This window comes from Plodia interpunctella, chromosome 10 (assembly GCF_027563975.2).
Source record: "Plodia interpunctella isolate USDA-ARS_2022_Savannah chromosome 10, ilPloInte3.2, whole genome shotgun sequence".
NCBI lineage: Eukaryota > Metazoa > Arthropoda > Insecta > Lepidoptera > Pyralidae > Plodia > Plodia interpunctella.
Genome location: NC_071303.1, coordinates 102,563 through 117,346, shown reverse-complemented (window position 1 = coordinate 117,346; position 14,784 = coordinate 102,563). Strand labels below are relative to the sequence as shown.

General features: G+C 42.6%; 1 protein-coding gene across 5 annotated transcripts in view; it reads right to left on the bottom strand.

Annotated features, from left to right (window-relative positions):
- The window catches only part of dachs, a 32,508-nt gene that overhangs the window by 1,366 nt on the left and 16,358 nt on the right, over nt 1-14,784 (bottom strand). For 3 of the 5 annotated variants that reach the window (XM_053750955.2, XM_053750957.2, XM_053750959.1), the window contains 12 exons: nt 6,385-6,594; nt 5,927-6,093; nt 5,582-5,747; nt 5,210-5,382; nt 4,864-5,063; nt 3,994-4,327; nt 3,362-3,891; nt 3,077-3,278; nt 2,110-2,334; nt 1,481-1,738; nt 1,069-1,299; nt 559-741 (listed from right to left, as the gene is read on the bottom strand). In XM_053750955.2, the coding sequence (XP_053606930.1) occupies nt 559-741; nt 1,069-1,299; nt 1,481-1,738; nt 2,110-2,334; nt 3,077-3,278; nt 3,362-3,891; nt 3,994-4,327; nt 4,864-5,063; nt 5,210-5,382; nt 5,582-5,747; nt 5,927-6,093; nt 6,385-6,594 (2,879 nt within the window). The remainder of the gene's footprint in view (nt 1-558; nt 742-1,068; nt 1,300-1,480; nt 1,739-2,109; nt 2,335-3,076; nt 3,279-3,361; nt 3,892-3,993; nt 4,328-4,863; nt 5,064-5,209; nt 5,383-5,581; nt 5,748-5,926; nt 6,094-6,384; nt 6,595-14,784) is intronic. The other 2 variants (XM_053750958.2, XM_053750960.1) reach the window with 1 other exon arrangement.

Here is a 14,784-nt window from a genome sequence, read left to right as displayed (position 1 = left end):
TCGTGTTAATAGATAGAAGACAACGACCAAGTCACATAAAATCTAAGTTCACCTTAGACTAGGCTTAGTTTTTACCTAGAGATTTCATTAATTTTTAGTATATGTATATTTTTCAAATACGAGGGTTAGTTTTTTACAGAATGTTTTTGATGGGAATTAAACTTCTTTGCTAAATGCCGTTTCAGCAGATAATCTCATCTCATCTGACTTTGACTTTGCAGTACTTATATGCATCCTAATCCTAACTAATTCAGAAATATAATATATGATCAAGTTTTAAATTTTGAGATTCTGCTGTAGATTTTTATGTATGTTATCCAGTGGTTCTCCAATAGAGACAAGAAAATACGCCGAAATGGTTCCTATAAAGGTGGCAGTGTTTGCTTCGCGCTCGACTTAGCGGGGGCACTGCTAGATTCACCCGTCCAATGACCTACAACTGCGAAATTGGCTTAATACCGCAGGTCGAGTGCACGAACCACTGCATGCGCTATGTTCTCGTATGCATACATAGTGTATATTACAGGTCTTAGAATAGGTAGAAGAAGAATATCTTACCTGCACGGCGACGTGTCCCCGCCTCGCGGCCCCTACAGCCAGCACCGTGTCTCCGACATGGAGCCGTAACGAGCCCCCTTCCTCCCCCCACTCCGCGACCACGCTCCGCTGTTGAGGGTAGCCCAGCTTCACGCCGCCGGACACGGTGTACGCGCGCGACGGCGGCAGCGGCGGCGGCCGCTCCTGCGACACATGCATGCACTTTATATCTCTGTCTACTTCCACGCTGCATATCGCATAGATTGATGGCCATTAACGAACATGTTCGTTGGTTGCTGGAACATTAATCCTCATTAACACATTGTAGACCGCTACATAAAGAGTTAAAAATTCTGACGGTACCATGTTCATATATTTTTGAAATATGTGTTTTCGTCAAAACTCATCCAAACTTATTCCAGAACATATCAAAAGACTATGAACCAGTTTAGAAACATTGACATTAGACATTTCACTTATGTATATTTACTCCTTATGTCTCATCAAGCACTACATTGAAAAGTCACATACTAGATCCAGTCCGACGAGAGAGCAAGTCCGCTTGGCGAGCGCGGGGTCGCACTTCTCGGTGGGGTCTGGCGGGGGGGTGCCGGCTATGGGCGCGGGGCGGGGGCGCGCGGTCGGGGCGGGCGCGCCGGTCGCCGACGACGCGCGGGGGGAACGCATGCGGTGCCGCCGCCATGCCGCTTGGATGCATTCCGCGGCTGCTTGCCGGCGCGCGCGTCGCATTCGTTCTAACACCTGAGAGATGACACATGGTTCACCCGATAAATATAATTCAGTTAAAAGATTTTTGTCAAGACAAGGGAACATTGATGACATGTCTGCTGATAGTATCATGTGTGTACACAAGAATTCATAATACTTCATTTTAATGGCTGTGTGGTATACAGATAACAGCACCTCGATAATATGAGTTTACCTGTCGCATCCCCTCGCTGAGAAAGACGTGCCTCTTGCCGAGCGCCCAGCGCACAGCGGCGGGGGAAGCGGGCGCGGGCGGCGCGGCCGCTGCAGCCACCGCCCGTAGCACGCGCGCGCAACCCGCGCCGCAGTCGCGGTCGCCTCCTCCCCGCCACCACAACGCACGGTAGCGCGCGCTGAACGCACGGAAGCGCATCCGGTGCGGGTAGCCGCTCGCCATCAGTTGCGCTGTCTCCAGAATTTGTAGTGCGCGCACCTGATTATCGTGGATAGATGTGATGTTCATGACATTGTCATTTGATTCTGGTTGACCTCCGACAACTGACATGGCCGACTGACAACTTAAACTAATAATATGTACATAAGTACATATTATTAGTTATATAAATTAATATTAGTACTGATATAAATCAGTCGGACATTTTTCATATGTTACAGTTCACCAATATTCAAAATAGACTAAACGGGAAAGTAGAGTGATCGTTCCGGAGAGAAAATAAAGAACTTAAACAAGCCTTTGCACAAAAACTCATCTATAGCCAGTCGACAGATAGACTTCGGTAACTTCTACACAAAGCGGAATTCTAAACTGATTCAATGTGCTCTGAATTTCATTAACGTTCCTACCTGTTTGGCAACAGTAGCGCGCTCGAACAACATGGGCGTCTCTGTAGCATTAGCACGCAGACAGCGCACGAAGTGAGGACGAGCGTGCACCAGCGTCCTGAGCAGGTTGTCGAGCCGCGTATGAAAGTCTTGGGTCAGGGTCGAGGGCGCGGCGTCCAGGGCTGCCGCGACGGTGGGGGAAGCGCGAAACTGGGCGCCTGCTGGGCCGCCATGCGCTGCTAGAGCCTGGCGATGGCAATAAAATGCGGCTAAACCTAGGTTTATCCGGCTAGACCTAGGTGCAGCCGGTCTCGGTTAAACCTAGATGTAGCCTTTTTTTTGGGGTATACCTAAATTTATCCGTAATCATTGCAGCTAGACCTAGGTGCAGCCGGTCACAGGTGGTTGGTCTTGTCTAAGAAAAGTAGGCTACACCTAAGTGTAGCACTTTGGCAAGATTGCAATTACTGTTATTTATTTATGTAAGATTTATTTTACAAAAATGCAATTTATAAAATTACAAAAGACGGACTTAATGCTATAAGCATTATAACCCAGTGTTTGCATCATACCTACAGAGAATGCTATGCGGGTGCAAAATAATGCTTTCATATATATTTAATTTCAAATAATGCGGTACATACGACTAAACTATTTAATTATATACACACTACACTACATATCCTTACATATTATAAAACAATGTCGCGTCTGTTCGCAATAAAGCTACTGGACGGATTTTGATGCATTTTCACCGATAGATAGTGTGGTTCCTGAGGATGGTTTAGGTATATAATTTATTGTTTTTATCCGAGTGAAGCTGGGACGGGCCGCAAGTATAAATAATATAAATGTAAATGTTTTATATAGGTATATGCAGCAATCCTATGAAGAAATCTCTGCTCGTGCAGGATTAAATTATGTGTTATTAATAATAATTATTATTAATAATAATAATCGAAAATAAGCTTTGTTGAGTTTATCTAACCTTCAACTCTGTGCCGAAAAGATGCGTAGCGAACCCAAATTCACAAGTCCTAGTATCGAATGCAGCCAATAGTTCATCAGGTACTGCATCTCGATTGGCTTCTAGAAAATCTGCTGCGTCGTACGACACCTCACCCGCGTAGTGGCGAACTGCGAAGCGACGTGGATGCGGCGGCCGGGACTCTGCCAGGCGAGGATGACCCCTGGGTAATAGATGAGAATATTAATTTGACACAGAGAACTTGCTATGGACTTACTGATTTTGAAGAAATAAAATATTTGTTACCTGTGTGCGGTTTTGATTCTGGTAACATACTGCTCAGGCGTCCCACGCGCCGCGCACTCCGCATCCAAAGCAGCGAGTAAACCACCTCGCAATGATGATACAAGGTCTATACACGGTACATTGTCAACATAATCCACTTCAAGCGCGCACGATACACCTTCCTCGCGGCATGACTCTGCTGAAGACTTGAACACGTGTGTATTGTAAAAGTGCTGCATGGTTTCCGCGCAGAGGTTCGCGCATAGATGTTCTAAGCGAGATGGAGCGGCGTCTTCGAAGCCAAACATATCCAGAATGCCGACAAAACCGTCAGTAGCATGGCGTACGGCATCATTTAAAACCGCCATGGACCTCGCGCCGGCTCGCGAACGTCCACCACCGCCGCCCGCACTTGATGTTCGACGGGACGCAGCATCTTGGTTATGAACAGACTCGTTCGAATCAGAAGAAAGGGTCCCCAATGTGGATCCAAGCCGCTTCAGTGAATTAGCACGTCGGACTATAGTAGCAACGGTCCGGCAATAGAGAGCCTGTAATTGATGAAGGTAATTTAAGCTAGTGTAGAAAAGTTAGGCTGGATGAAAAAAGTAAATAAGATCACCCTTGCTATTTTTGATAATATTGAGAATTACTTTAGCAAGAGCGTCCCTCGCAGCGGCAGCTGCAGGCGCGGAGGCCGGTGCTCGGGCCGTCCGCCTTGCGGCCCGTGTGGCCAGACCCCTCAGTAGAGCGGGCGCAGGGACCCCCAGCAAAGCGGCCGCTGCTGCCAGCTCCGCCTCTCCTGCGGGCTCCGCACCCCCCTCTGCGCTCTCCGCAAATTGGACATTTCCCAAAAGTAGCACTGCGGCTAACACCCTCACGACGTCGAGGAAAGGAATCCCCAGGATGCCGAGACAGGTCTTCCACGCGTGGAAACGCGTCGCGTCTTCTGGTTCAGGGCGTCTATGATGGGGTGACGCTAAATATCTGAAATATGCAAAGGTTGGTGGTTAGAAATATATTTTGACAAGTGTGCTGATCATAAATTTGCACGAATAAAAGGATTTGATTTCCTTTCATCAGGCAATTCTTCTTCCTTGCTTGTAGCGCATCGTTTAACGGATTTTAACGTCAACTCCTTAATCATCAACTTCTATTACTGAGCATAAAACAAGTCGCTTCCCGCTGTCTGTCCCTGTGTATTTTTAGATATTTAAAACTACACAACTGATTTTGTTGCGGGTTTTTTTATCAGATAATGTTTATTGTATATAACATGCTTAAAATAAAATAAAATGTTTAAAATTGCGCCCGTGCGAATACGAGGCGGGTCGCTAATAAAATAATAAAAAGTTTAATTGTAATAACAGATTGGCATGGAGCCATAGTCATTCGAAGTATACTGGCATCGGCAATAAATCGAAGTTTTGAAAGATATAAAAGGAGTTTTCTAATAAGAGCTGAAAGGTGCAGGATATATGGGGAAAAGTTTAATTATGAGCAACCAATCAATTTGATCATACCTCAACTCTTGTGCGGAGTACCCGTCGAGATGCAACTGTGTGCGCTCTTCAGGTGTCAGGCCGGCCAACATCTGGTAGAAGATATGGTAGTTCCGCTCGCCAGGCGGCGGCCTCACCACGCGCGTCTGGTCCAGGAAGTAACAGTGGATCTTCGTGCGGTAGAGAGCCCCGTCCGTCACTTGCACCTCAATGAAGTGGCCCTAGAACATTATAATTATTCCTTGACATTTTCACGATCATCACATCTAGTTTAGCAGCTTTTCTACCGTAAGCTATTTGAACGATATACAAATATCTTTTCTTTGGCTTTCAAAAGATTGATAATAATAATAAATATATCACTTACAATACGACTGGAGTGCGAGTTAGCAGTGGTGGCAGCAGTACCCAGGGAGCGCAGCACAGTGAACGCCGCGGCAAGGTGCTTGAAGGCGTCGGTCTCGGGACCCCCGCCGGCCACGTCGAACAATCGACGAAGGAGAACCATCGATGCGTACGTCTTGCCAGATCCGGACACGCCTGTGGACAAATGAAACCATAAAGTTAATGGCTATATCAATTAGAGTAAATACATACCTACTCTACAAATTTCATAGCCCAAAGAACATAGAAAACTACCCGAAATCCTTCTAATTTATAACTAGTCTAACATAATAATTGTAATGTTAGCAATAACACATTCGATGTGATGATGATGACTAGTATAACATGGCCATACCAGAAAGTATGATAGCTTGAGGATATCCAGTGTCAGCCTGATGACGCACAGCATCCTGCACCAGCCTCGCTAGTTCAGGTCGTTGCGCGCGCGCCGCTGCGAGCGTTAAAGCATTGCTCGCATCTGTGTACGCGTTTACTGCCACCAAGATTGGTCCGATCATGGTCTGAAACAGCAGATAGACACTTTAATTACGTCCTTCGATATGTCACCTGTAGTACCTATATGTTCATGCTGCTTTTCAAATATATTTTTATATGAAAGCTTGTTGGCGTGAGGTGCATTTCCACAGTCTTGGTGTTTAACAAGTGATGTGGGATATATTTATACATCGACGGTACTCACATAAAACTTATTGTGATAGAATCGTGCTTGTAACGCGCGGACCACCGCGTCTTCGGTGAGCGGGCCGCGCAGGTGGATGAGGTCGTCAACCTCCCCGCCCGACGCGCCGCTTACCACCCCGCTGGTGCCGCTTGTAGTCGCTGCTCGCCATCGCGCTTCTGCACAAACTGGAATTTATATTAATAAGTGTAAAAATACCAACTGTAAAAAATACCAAAATCACAAGTACGTTTTCCTAGTTACGTTAGCAATCGAACCATTTGCACGACCGATCATGTGAAGAGCTATGTCCCATTAGGAGTTATTGTTAGATTTATTTTCGGCCAGAAATTTGTAAAATACCATTTGCGTTGTTTATTTACTTAATAAAGAAAATTACACTGACATTCAACACGGGAAGAAGGTGGCAGTGGCAATGTTGGTCACTGTTTCTGAGCTGAGACTGAGCAGCAACAGACCTGGCGGTGGCGGCGGCGGTGGGGGCGGTGCGAGCGCGGGCGGCGGCGCGGAGAGCAGGTGCGGCGCGCGCGGCGGCACGGCGGGCTGCGCGGCCTTACCCGACGCCGCGCCCGCGCCCACGTGGAGGTGATTGCGAAGCGTCACCAGCTCCGAGCTGAGGCTCAGCAGCCGCCTCTGAAGGTGCACTGCCTCGTTCGATGACGACGCGTCTGCAAGAAAGAATTGTTGTATTACCGAGGTGGTTCCGAAACAGCAAAATTATACTGATAAGACTCGTGCATACAATTCAATACTCTTTATGGCATTATAATAATATAGAAAAGAATTATCAAACACCATACAAATGGAACACAAATCGCGTATCTACTCGTATATTCTATTGCAAAATGAATTCTGATTTTTAGCCAAAGATTACCTCCACTGTGTTCTACCTACCTAATAAGAGACGTGGCAAATCGAAGATTAGATGACAAACTACAAAGATTCAACACACCTGAGACAGGATAAATTATTTCATCCTGTCTCTGAGACAGAGAGAAGTCAAGAGAACAGCAGGATTGTAAATGTCTCGAAGAACTTAAATGCCAGAGCATGTAGCAAAGAAAGTAAAAGAAGCGAAGCTGAATTGCAGTATTCGGTATCGAACGATATGAACATGTGAATTTAATTTGAATTAAATACTAAATAGACTACTTTGTCAAAATCGAAAGAGTAATATTACGATGATTTTTTCGCTTAAGTTTATAAACTTTTCGAGTATACCGTTTGAAAATATGTTAAGTCGTTTATCGCTTTAACGCTGGGACGTTGTTAGAATACTATCCTTCCACAACACATTTGTTTTATTGTCCGCGGCGAGGTGCGACCAAACCGGCTTCGAACTAGGAAGAGATAAACTTATACACTTCTACAAGCCTCGATTAGGATGAATTTATTTGACTAGACCAAAAATGTAACAACGCTGGAATACGAAGCAAGAAAATACAAACATGAAAGCAAACATCTGATTATGGTTACGGAGTGTGTGGGGAGGTGCGCCGGAGAGAGGGGAGGAGGCGTGGAATGACGGCGCGGGAACCGGTCGGCGCGCCTGAGAGTGCGCTCCAGGCGGGCCACGACCACCGAAATCAAAACTATACACGTTTTCAATCTCATAATATCCTCGTGCTGCAGTTTTTTTAAAATGTGATTTTTGAGAATAGAGTAAATTAACCCGTTTACTCTATTCTACTCTAAATTCTGATGCATTATTTTATACAAATATATTCGTTATAACGACACTTGGTGAAAATTATAAGATATGAGACTCTTAAACTGCGTAGATATTTTATCGCCTACGAAGGCATCTACTTAAAGCTTTTTACTTCATCCTAAAGTTTATACAAGATTTTGACATAGTGATATATAGTGAGAACGCAACGTGCTTTCCATTCTCTATGTCAGTGGTTCAGTGCGGTTTGTACAATCATGCACTGTTGAGTTGTACTCGTACTAGAGTTAAAGCTCCGTTCACCATTGCCATTGTTTAGAAAGGCCGTTACTTGCCGGAGGCTCTGCTGCAGTTTCCGGTCACCTACAATTCTCACAATCTACGAGAAAATACAAGAATGTAACAAATTTATCTAAAAATATCGCTATCATCAAAGAGTTACTGTTCCGAGTTTAAAGCGGCAAGTTTTAAAAAGCTTTCATTGATTCCACGAAACCTCCGACTGTGAAAGTCCGCCGGTGGTCACGAGCCACGTATCTCGATTCGACAAATAAAATCTGAAAAGTTTACTCGCCAACTTGTAAACCAAACAACCAAAAAACTTCGAATACTTATCAAACTATTAAGTAATACTAATAACTTTCATGGATTGATGAAATATTAGTATTATATGATCATCTCCTGAAGATTTCCCGTACACGTGTAGCCACACCCACATGTACAACTAAATATAAACAGACACCTACTCTAGTAATATTTGCATGAATAAATTGGGATTAAGTTGCCGACCACATAAAACGTTCGTTCACTATAACGAGCTATGAAAATCCTAAGAAATACTCATGTGTGTGCAATTTTACACTTTTTGCACACAATTTTTTTGGAAGTACCTCTCATTTGAAAGGAGCTTTATTTTAAGTAAAAGCTATCTTACTAAACGGATGAACCCTATTCTGTAACTAAAATGGTCAAACCAGGCACCTAGATAATCATCGCAAGCAATGAATGGAGACGAACGAATTGGCTCGCCATAAAAACAGGCGGTCGGCTCTGCCTCGGTCCGCGATGGCCGGCAGGTGTCTCACGCCGAGACCTGTTTGCTCGTTCGCGCATGCGCGTCAAGCACAACAGCATTTCTGCCGGACTCATCGCCAGTTCATTTCCGCCGGTCGTGCATATGTGGCATCCAGGAAATTATTTGTGTTCAACGCTATTTTCATTTACTTAGATCCAAGGTCTAATTGTATTCGTCGTTCTTTTGACTAATTACCAACTACGTGCGATTCCTTTATTATACGCAATCCATTAACAACGTTATATTGAAATCGTTTGTTTTTGAGTGAATTTCATTCCACATGTAACAAGTTTATAGTACATTATTTTATCATTATTGTATATATGTATATACTTAATACGAATTTGCATTTTGTTTGCAAGTTCTTGAAATACCCTCTGAGTATGCACTTATCATCGGTCGAACAAGATTCGTGTTTGGCGAATAACATCTCGCGCTTTTTATATTGCAGACGCTGGAGTTGCAATATAGCACAACGTACAGTAAACGTCAGGTCCAGTTACACTGCATGGAGCTGTATGCATTGGTAAAAGCTGCGGAATTGCAATCATTTTGGGAAGACTGTCATGTTCTCGCCAGCCTCGCAGCCAGATACAACTCGAGCTCGCGCTGCAACAACGTCGTGTCATTACGAAAATAGTTGTCATTACGAAAGATTCTTAATTTATTTCATTGTTCCAACAACATGGCAAAGCATGAGGACTAGGCAGAAGCCTAGGCAGCTAGAGGACTAGGTAAGTTTTGGCGAAGAAGAAGATTGACAATCATCGTCAATAATTCGCAAATATGCCATTGAGTGTTACTATCATTTTGAAGCTGTTCAGGTCTAGGAGGAATCTCCACAAAAAGCAAGCGTGTGCGCCGCGCGCCGCCGGAATGCGAGAGGCTCGCGCGCCGCGCCTGCGCACGCGAGCTTGGCCTGTCGTATTTTATCAATTGAACGACCGGCTTGTATATATAAATCTGAAATTCTAGGAAGGATCTTGATGCTATATCATTGCGCGATTTTGCAATTTATCGCGGTTAGCAATATCAGTGATATATTTTTCTGTCAAAATGTGACTACATATTTTAAATATTTTTAATATCGTCTTCCTGTCTATATGTCAGCCAATCCTCCGTAACCAAGCAAGGGATAGTTATTTCTTCCGAGCGGTTTATATTTACTGCTAACCTTTACACCAGTTATATTACACAAGTAAGGAGTGTCGGGATCAACGCTCGATCAAGGAGATCTTATATGGATTAAATTAGTAGGGATTAAAGGTGTAAAACCCATATCAATGCGAAGCTACAAGGAATTGTAACTCTGCGAGTACCATCCCTGTTCACACGTTATGATTCATTATGTCATCAGCTAGTCATAAATTAGAGTTATACTCATTCTGAAAAGAAAGGAAGACATTTAAAAAACAATGCTATGCAAAGTTTCACAGTAATTAACAAATATGTTTTTCATGTTAAGTGTCCAATTTCGGTTATATTGAGAATCTCCTATTTTGATAATCTAATATTTTATGGTATGGTAGTTGTATGAATGAATAAATAATCAAATATTTTGAGTCTGATATTGTGCGAATGAAGGAAATAAAGAATTAATTAGTCATATTCATCGAAACAGTTTCCTTACGAATTGTGAAGTAAAGAATTATGAAGCTTTGGTAATAATTGTTTTATATAGTCTTGCCTTTTGTTTAGAATTTGTTTAAGCGTGATATCGTGTAATTTATTTAAAATTGTGCACTCGAGCAGTGTCACGATCGCAGGCGCGCGGCTCACAGCAGCGCTACTTTTACTTTCAGCGCCACGGGACCGGCCCGTACTCAATTGTTTATTACAAAATATGATATTGCCTTTGCTAATTAACCACAATTTATACAATTTTTTTTTTCTAAACAAAATGTGAACTGCGGTATCAAACATTTTGCAAAAATTTTGTTTTTAATCCTTAATCAAGTAGAAATTGTACCTACTAAAAAGGTGATGTCTACAAAAGGCTGTAAATTTATCTCACGTGCTAACGTACTACATGTTTACATACGTTTCCCGCGCGATTGAGCGTATTCCTTGAGCGCGGACGTGAGGCTTTACATACTGTTTTCTGGTATTTGTTTGTAACTGACCCGTGACTCACGCCCCGCAAAAACCTGTAGAAACTAATGGATTCCACGTCGCGCTGCGCCGGCGCACGCCGTACGCGCGGCGCGTTTCAAACCAGGAAAATATAAAAATACTTCCTCGACCATGTCATTTATCTTCTAGATTGATTCAAGATTTATACAAATTCATACAATACGTGGAAGTAGTGTCACCGTTTGGTAATCGGGGAAAAAAGGGGGGCGTTTAATTGAGTAATTAACTCACATAATAACTGTCGTCAAGAAAAGTTAAAATGTCATAAAAATGCCTCGAGAAAGGTTCTCAGCTAAATAAATACAATGCATGGTTCTCAGGTGCCAGTCGTGCTCGTGCGAACTCTGTTATAAGGCGGACGACATCGTCGCCGCGCGGCGGTGCACACTCGTTATATGACGGCACACACGTCTACTCGCGCGTCACTGTATTTAGCTAGGAAAGAGCAATGCCCATAAATAAATATAATGATTGGAGTGAACTAATTGTTTGAGGCTATCGTAAGTTGTGCCGTGCGTATGCAGCCTGATCGCGTGCGAGCCTCCTGCCGCGGGATATGAATGCAGCTTTGTACTAGATCTGTAAGCGGAATTTTTGACTCAAGAAAGCTTTTAATTGTCCTTGAACTGGACTAATCAGAATATTAAAGCACATTTCTAAAAGGTGCTCATTTACCGATGATTTGTCCTAAAAACAGCAGTTATTTTCATGCAAGGTTTACACTCATACATTGTAAAGCATTCGATACGAACTGTAACCCAACTAGACGCATGTCGTGTGGGACTCGCTCGCAGCGAGCGCGTTGATGTCTTTTCCACTGCGCTGCGGGGCGAGCTACGATACACCGAAGATTTTTTATCCAATTACAATCAATCATTTTTAGCGTTCCGTAGCTAAAAGGCAAAAACCCTTATAGTTATCCGTATGTCACAGTCATTTTATCAGACACTATAAGGTTGGGAGTAGGTAGGTTCGGTTCGGTAGGTTCCATGACCATCTACTAAATTGTGCAGTATGATTGTGAAATGAAGTGATGAAGCGCAGCCGGCGTCCGCAATGTAACAATGTTGGGTGCGAACAATTGAATAGGTCTTTAAAAATAATGTGGAGGTTTCTAAAACAGTTTATTTTATAATTCCAATATTTCGGGACATATTTGCTTCTAAACTTGTAAAAAAATCTGACACCTTTAATTTTTAAATTATGCAGTGAACATTTGTAAAAAAATAACTGGGCATAAAAAGATTCCTAAAATATTCAAGTTGAAATTTATATCAAATCCCGAGTATTTGGTTCTATGGTTTCTTACAGCTGTGAAAAAATCAAGTTTGTAATTCAACACATATTATGCGATTTCACAAAGGAGTCAAAACTAGTAATAGGGTAGTTCACGTCGACCTAGAATCATGAAATTTGGCAAAAACTAAGGGTTTGCAATAAAAATAAAGCAAAAAATCCGAAAATTCTGTATGTCTTTCTCATCTTGCGTCTCCATGATTTGGGGCTGTGACACCGCGAATCCCGGAGACAGCCTGTCTGACGTCCACGATCTTATTTTAATTAAAAAATAATTCTATCAGAAATAAATCTTGTAAGCGTGTGTTATCTCTTATGAGAGTATCGTATTACAATCAACATAAGACGCGTTGTGCCACGTGTGCTTGGAATGCGCGACCTAACGCTGAGCTTTTCTTGCCGGAGCTTTTTGCCGCGTGCTATTACTGCGGGCATTTCGATTAAGCTGCGTGGAAGCTCGGGCGCGGATGGTAAGTGTCCGTGATTGGTTTTATACGAATGAGAGCAGGAGAATGCGCAAATAAAGCTTGTACAGTTAAGCAAAAAATGTAGAAGTTTTCAATTAGTACGTTTTATTTGAACTCATTCTTTTTTATTTGATAATGTACAAACGATTACCGCGAGCTAATTTAAACAGATTCTAATTAAATATAGGTACTCAAAATTTCGCCACACATTTCTGGAAAAGTAATGAGAGTGACAGATAAAGCATGCACGGGCCCGAGCCGTGTCGGACAATGCCCTACTTCAGTCAGATCGACTGCCGGAGACATTGTCAGTGAGTGAGTGTTGAGGGCCGCCGCGGGTCTGCGACACTGCCTACACCACTAGCCACTTTTGGTAAATGTTCTTGACGACGATGAAAGGATAAACATTTTCGCGCGTGCTCGTACTGACCGCGGAGATGTGAACAGGTGAACTGATGCGAATCGCACCTTCGCGGAAACAGTGAGATGGCAGATACACACGTGTCCGACCGTGTCCGGCCACTCGTGACCGGCTGCTTCTTAGAAAACTAATGTACATAAACAAGGCTTCATCTGATGTTCGCATCAAAAGATTAGTTATGTATCGTTCTGTTATTCGGCGCTTCGTCCCCACTGCACAACTCAATGGGACAAAAGCACTATAAATACATATTTTCGACTCTTTGTAAGGTTACTCAAATGGTAAAAACGGAACATGTCCGCCTGTCTGTCTGACCCTTTTACACAGTAATGATGTTGAAATTTACATGAAATACTCAGGTCGATGGTCCCTTGAAGATGTTAGAAATTTTGCATTTTCACAAGAAACTTACCGACAGGCTCGAAATTATGTAATTTATAGCTCGTTTTAAAAAAAAAATACCATTTAAAATTTTCTAGTCAAATACCTATTCTAAAATCCCAAAATGTTTACTACCACTATTTGCTTCAACACTTCCACAATTTTTTACTGATCTATTATTTTGATTCAAACAATTGATTATTACTTAAAAAGCTATGTCTTGTCTGTAGATGTGATGCAGCAACAAACGTAGCAATGTTGGCGTGGTTATGCCTGTTCCATTGGTCTGTTCAATGAATAGACTTGATATGCTGAAGCCCCGTTACTTCCACTTGTTTCGAGACATCTCTGCGCCTCACAACTGTTGGGCAGCGTGGCTACGGCTCGGTGAACTGTTGTGATCTTTACAATTTTTATCAGTTCACAAATTGGAAGTTTCCAATCTGAGCATCATTTGCCATGATTACTGGTTAAATTGTACGGTTCTGCAAAATTTTAGCTATCTTCAATTTTTGCTCTAAGTACTTATATCTATATTTTAACGACTTGTGTAATTTAGACAAATTGTTAAAAATATAATTAGAGCATAGTGAATTTGACTGTACCTCTCAGTTACTTAATCATTTCTTTTTCATATCAGTGTGAGTAACCTTATCCTATAAGTGTGTCTTCAAATCAAATGTTATATACCTATATTACTGTTATATACCGTTTAAGCAAGGTGATAAATCTATCGTACACATGAGTACTGGCAGATGTAAAATGAAGGTTCCAATTAAAGTACAGCTAGATCAGGTCGATAGCTCCAGCTCCCAATGCCAATCAACAAGAGATAGAACGTTCAGTAATACGCGAGCTAATAGAGTAATCCGGTGCTTTCGTTACGAAATCCAATTGGATGATCCAACTCATTCCCCGGTGCCGGTAACATGACGAATTTTGTACCTGCGCTGGCGCAGGTACTCGGCCCCCTGTCTCCCCCTCCCAATTCCCCTCGCGCCCCTCACACGCCCGGCCTAACTATCTATTACGGGCCGTTAGCCGCGCAGCCTCCGCTGCATTTTGCATAACATTACAGGAGGCTGCTGTGTCGTTTCGTCGTTGGTTCGATAACCTGCCCTTTGATCGGTCGCGGTACTGTTATTACAGCGAAATGTATGTTCGTAATAAGTGATTGCTATGGAATGTAGCAACTGCCTCTATGGTAGTATCTATCAACATTTTCATCTTAGAAAAATGAAGTATTTTTGTAGATCACTATAATAGACAAGTAAGTAGCACGTCTTACTTTATTATTTCATGATTTTTAGTAACATATTTTTATTGTAGATACACTATGATATATACATACGTTATAACATGTAGTACATGATTTGGATCTTGTTTGTACAATTTAAAGCCGCAATTCATTGTATT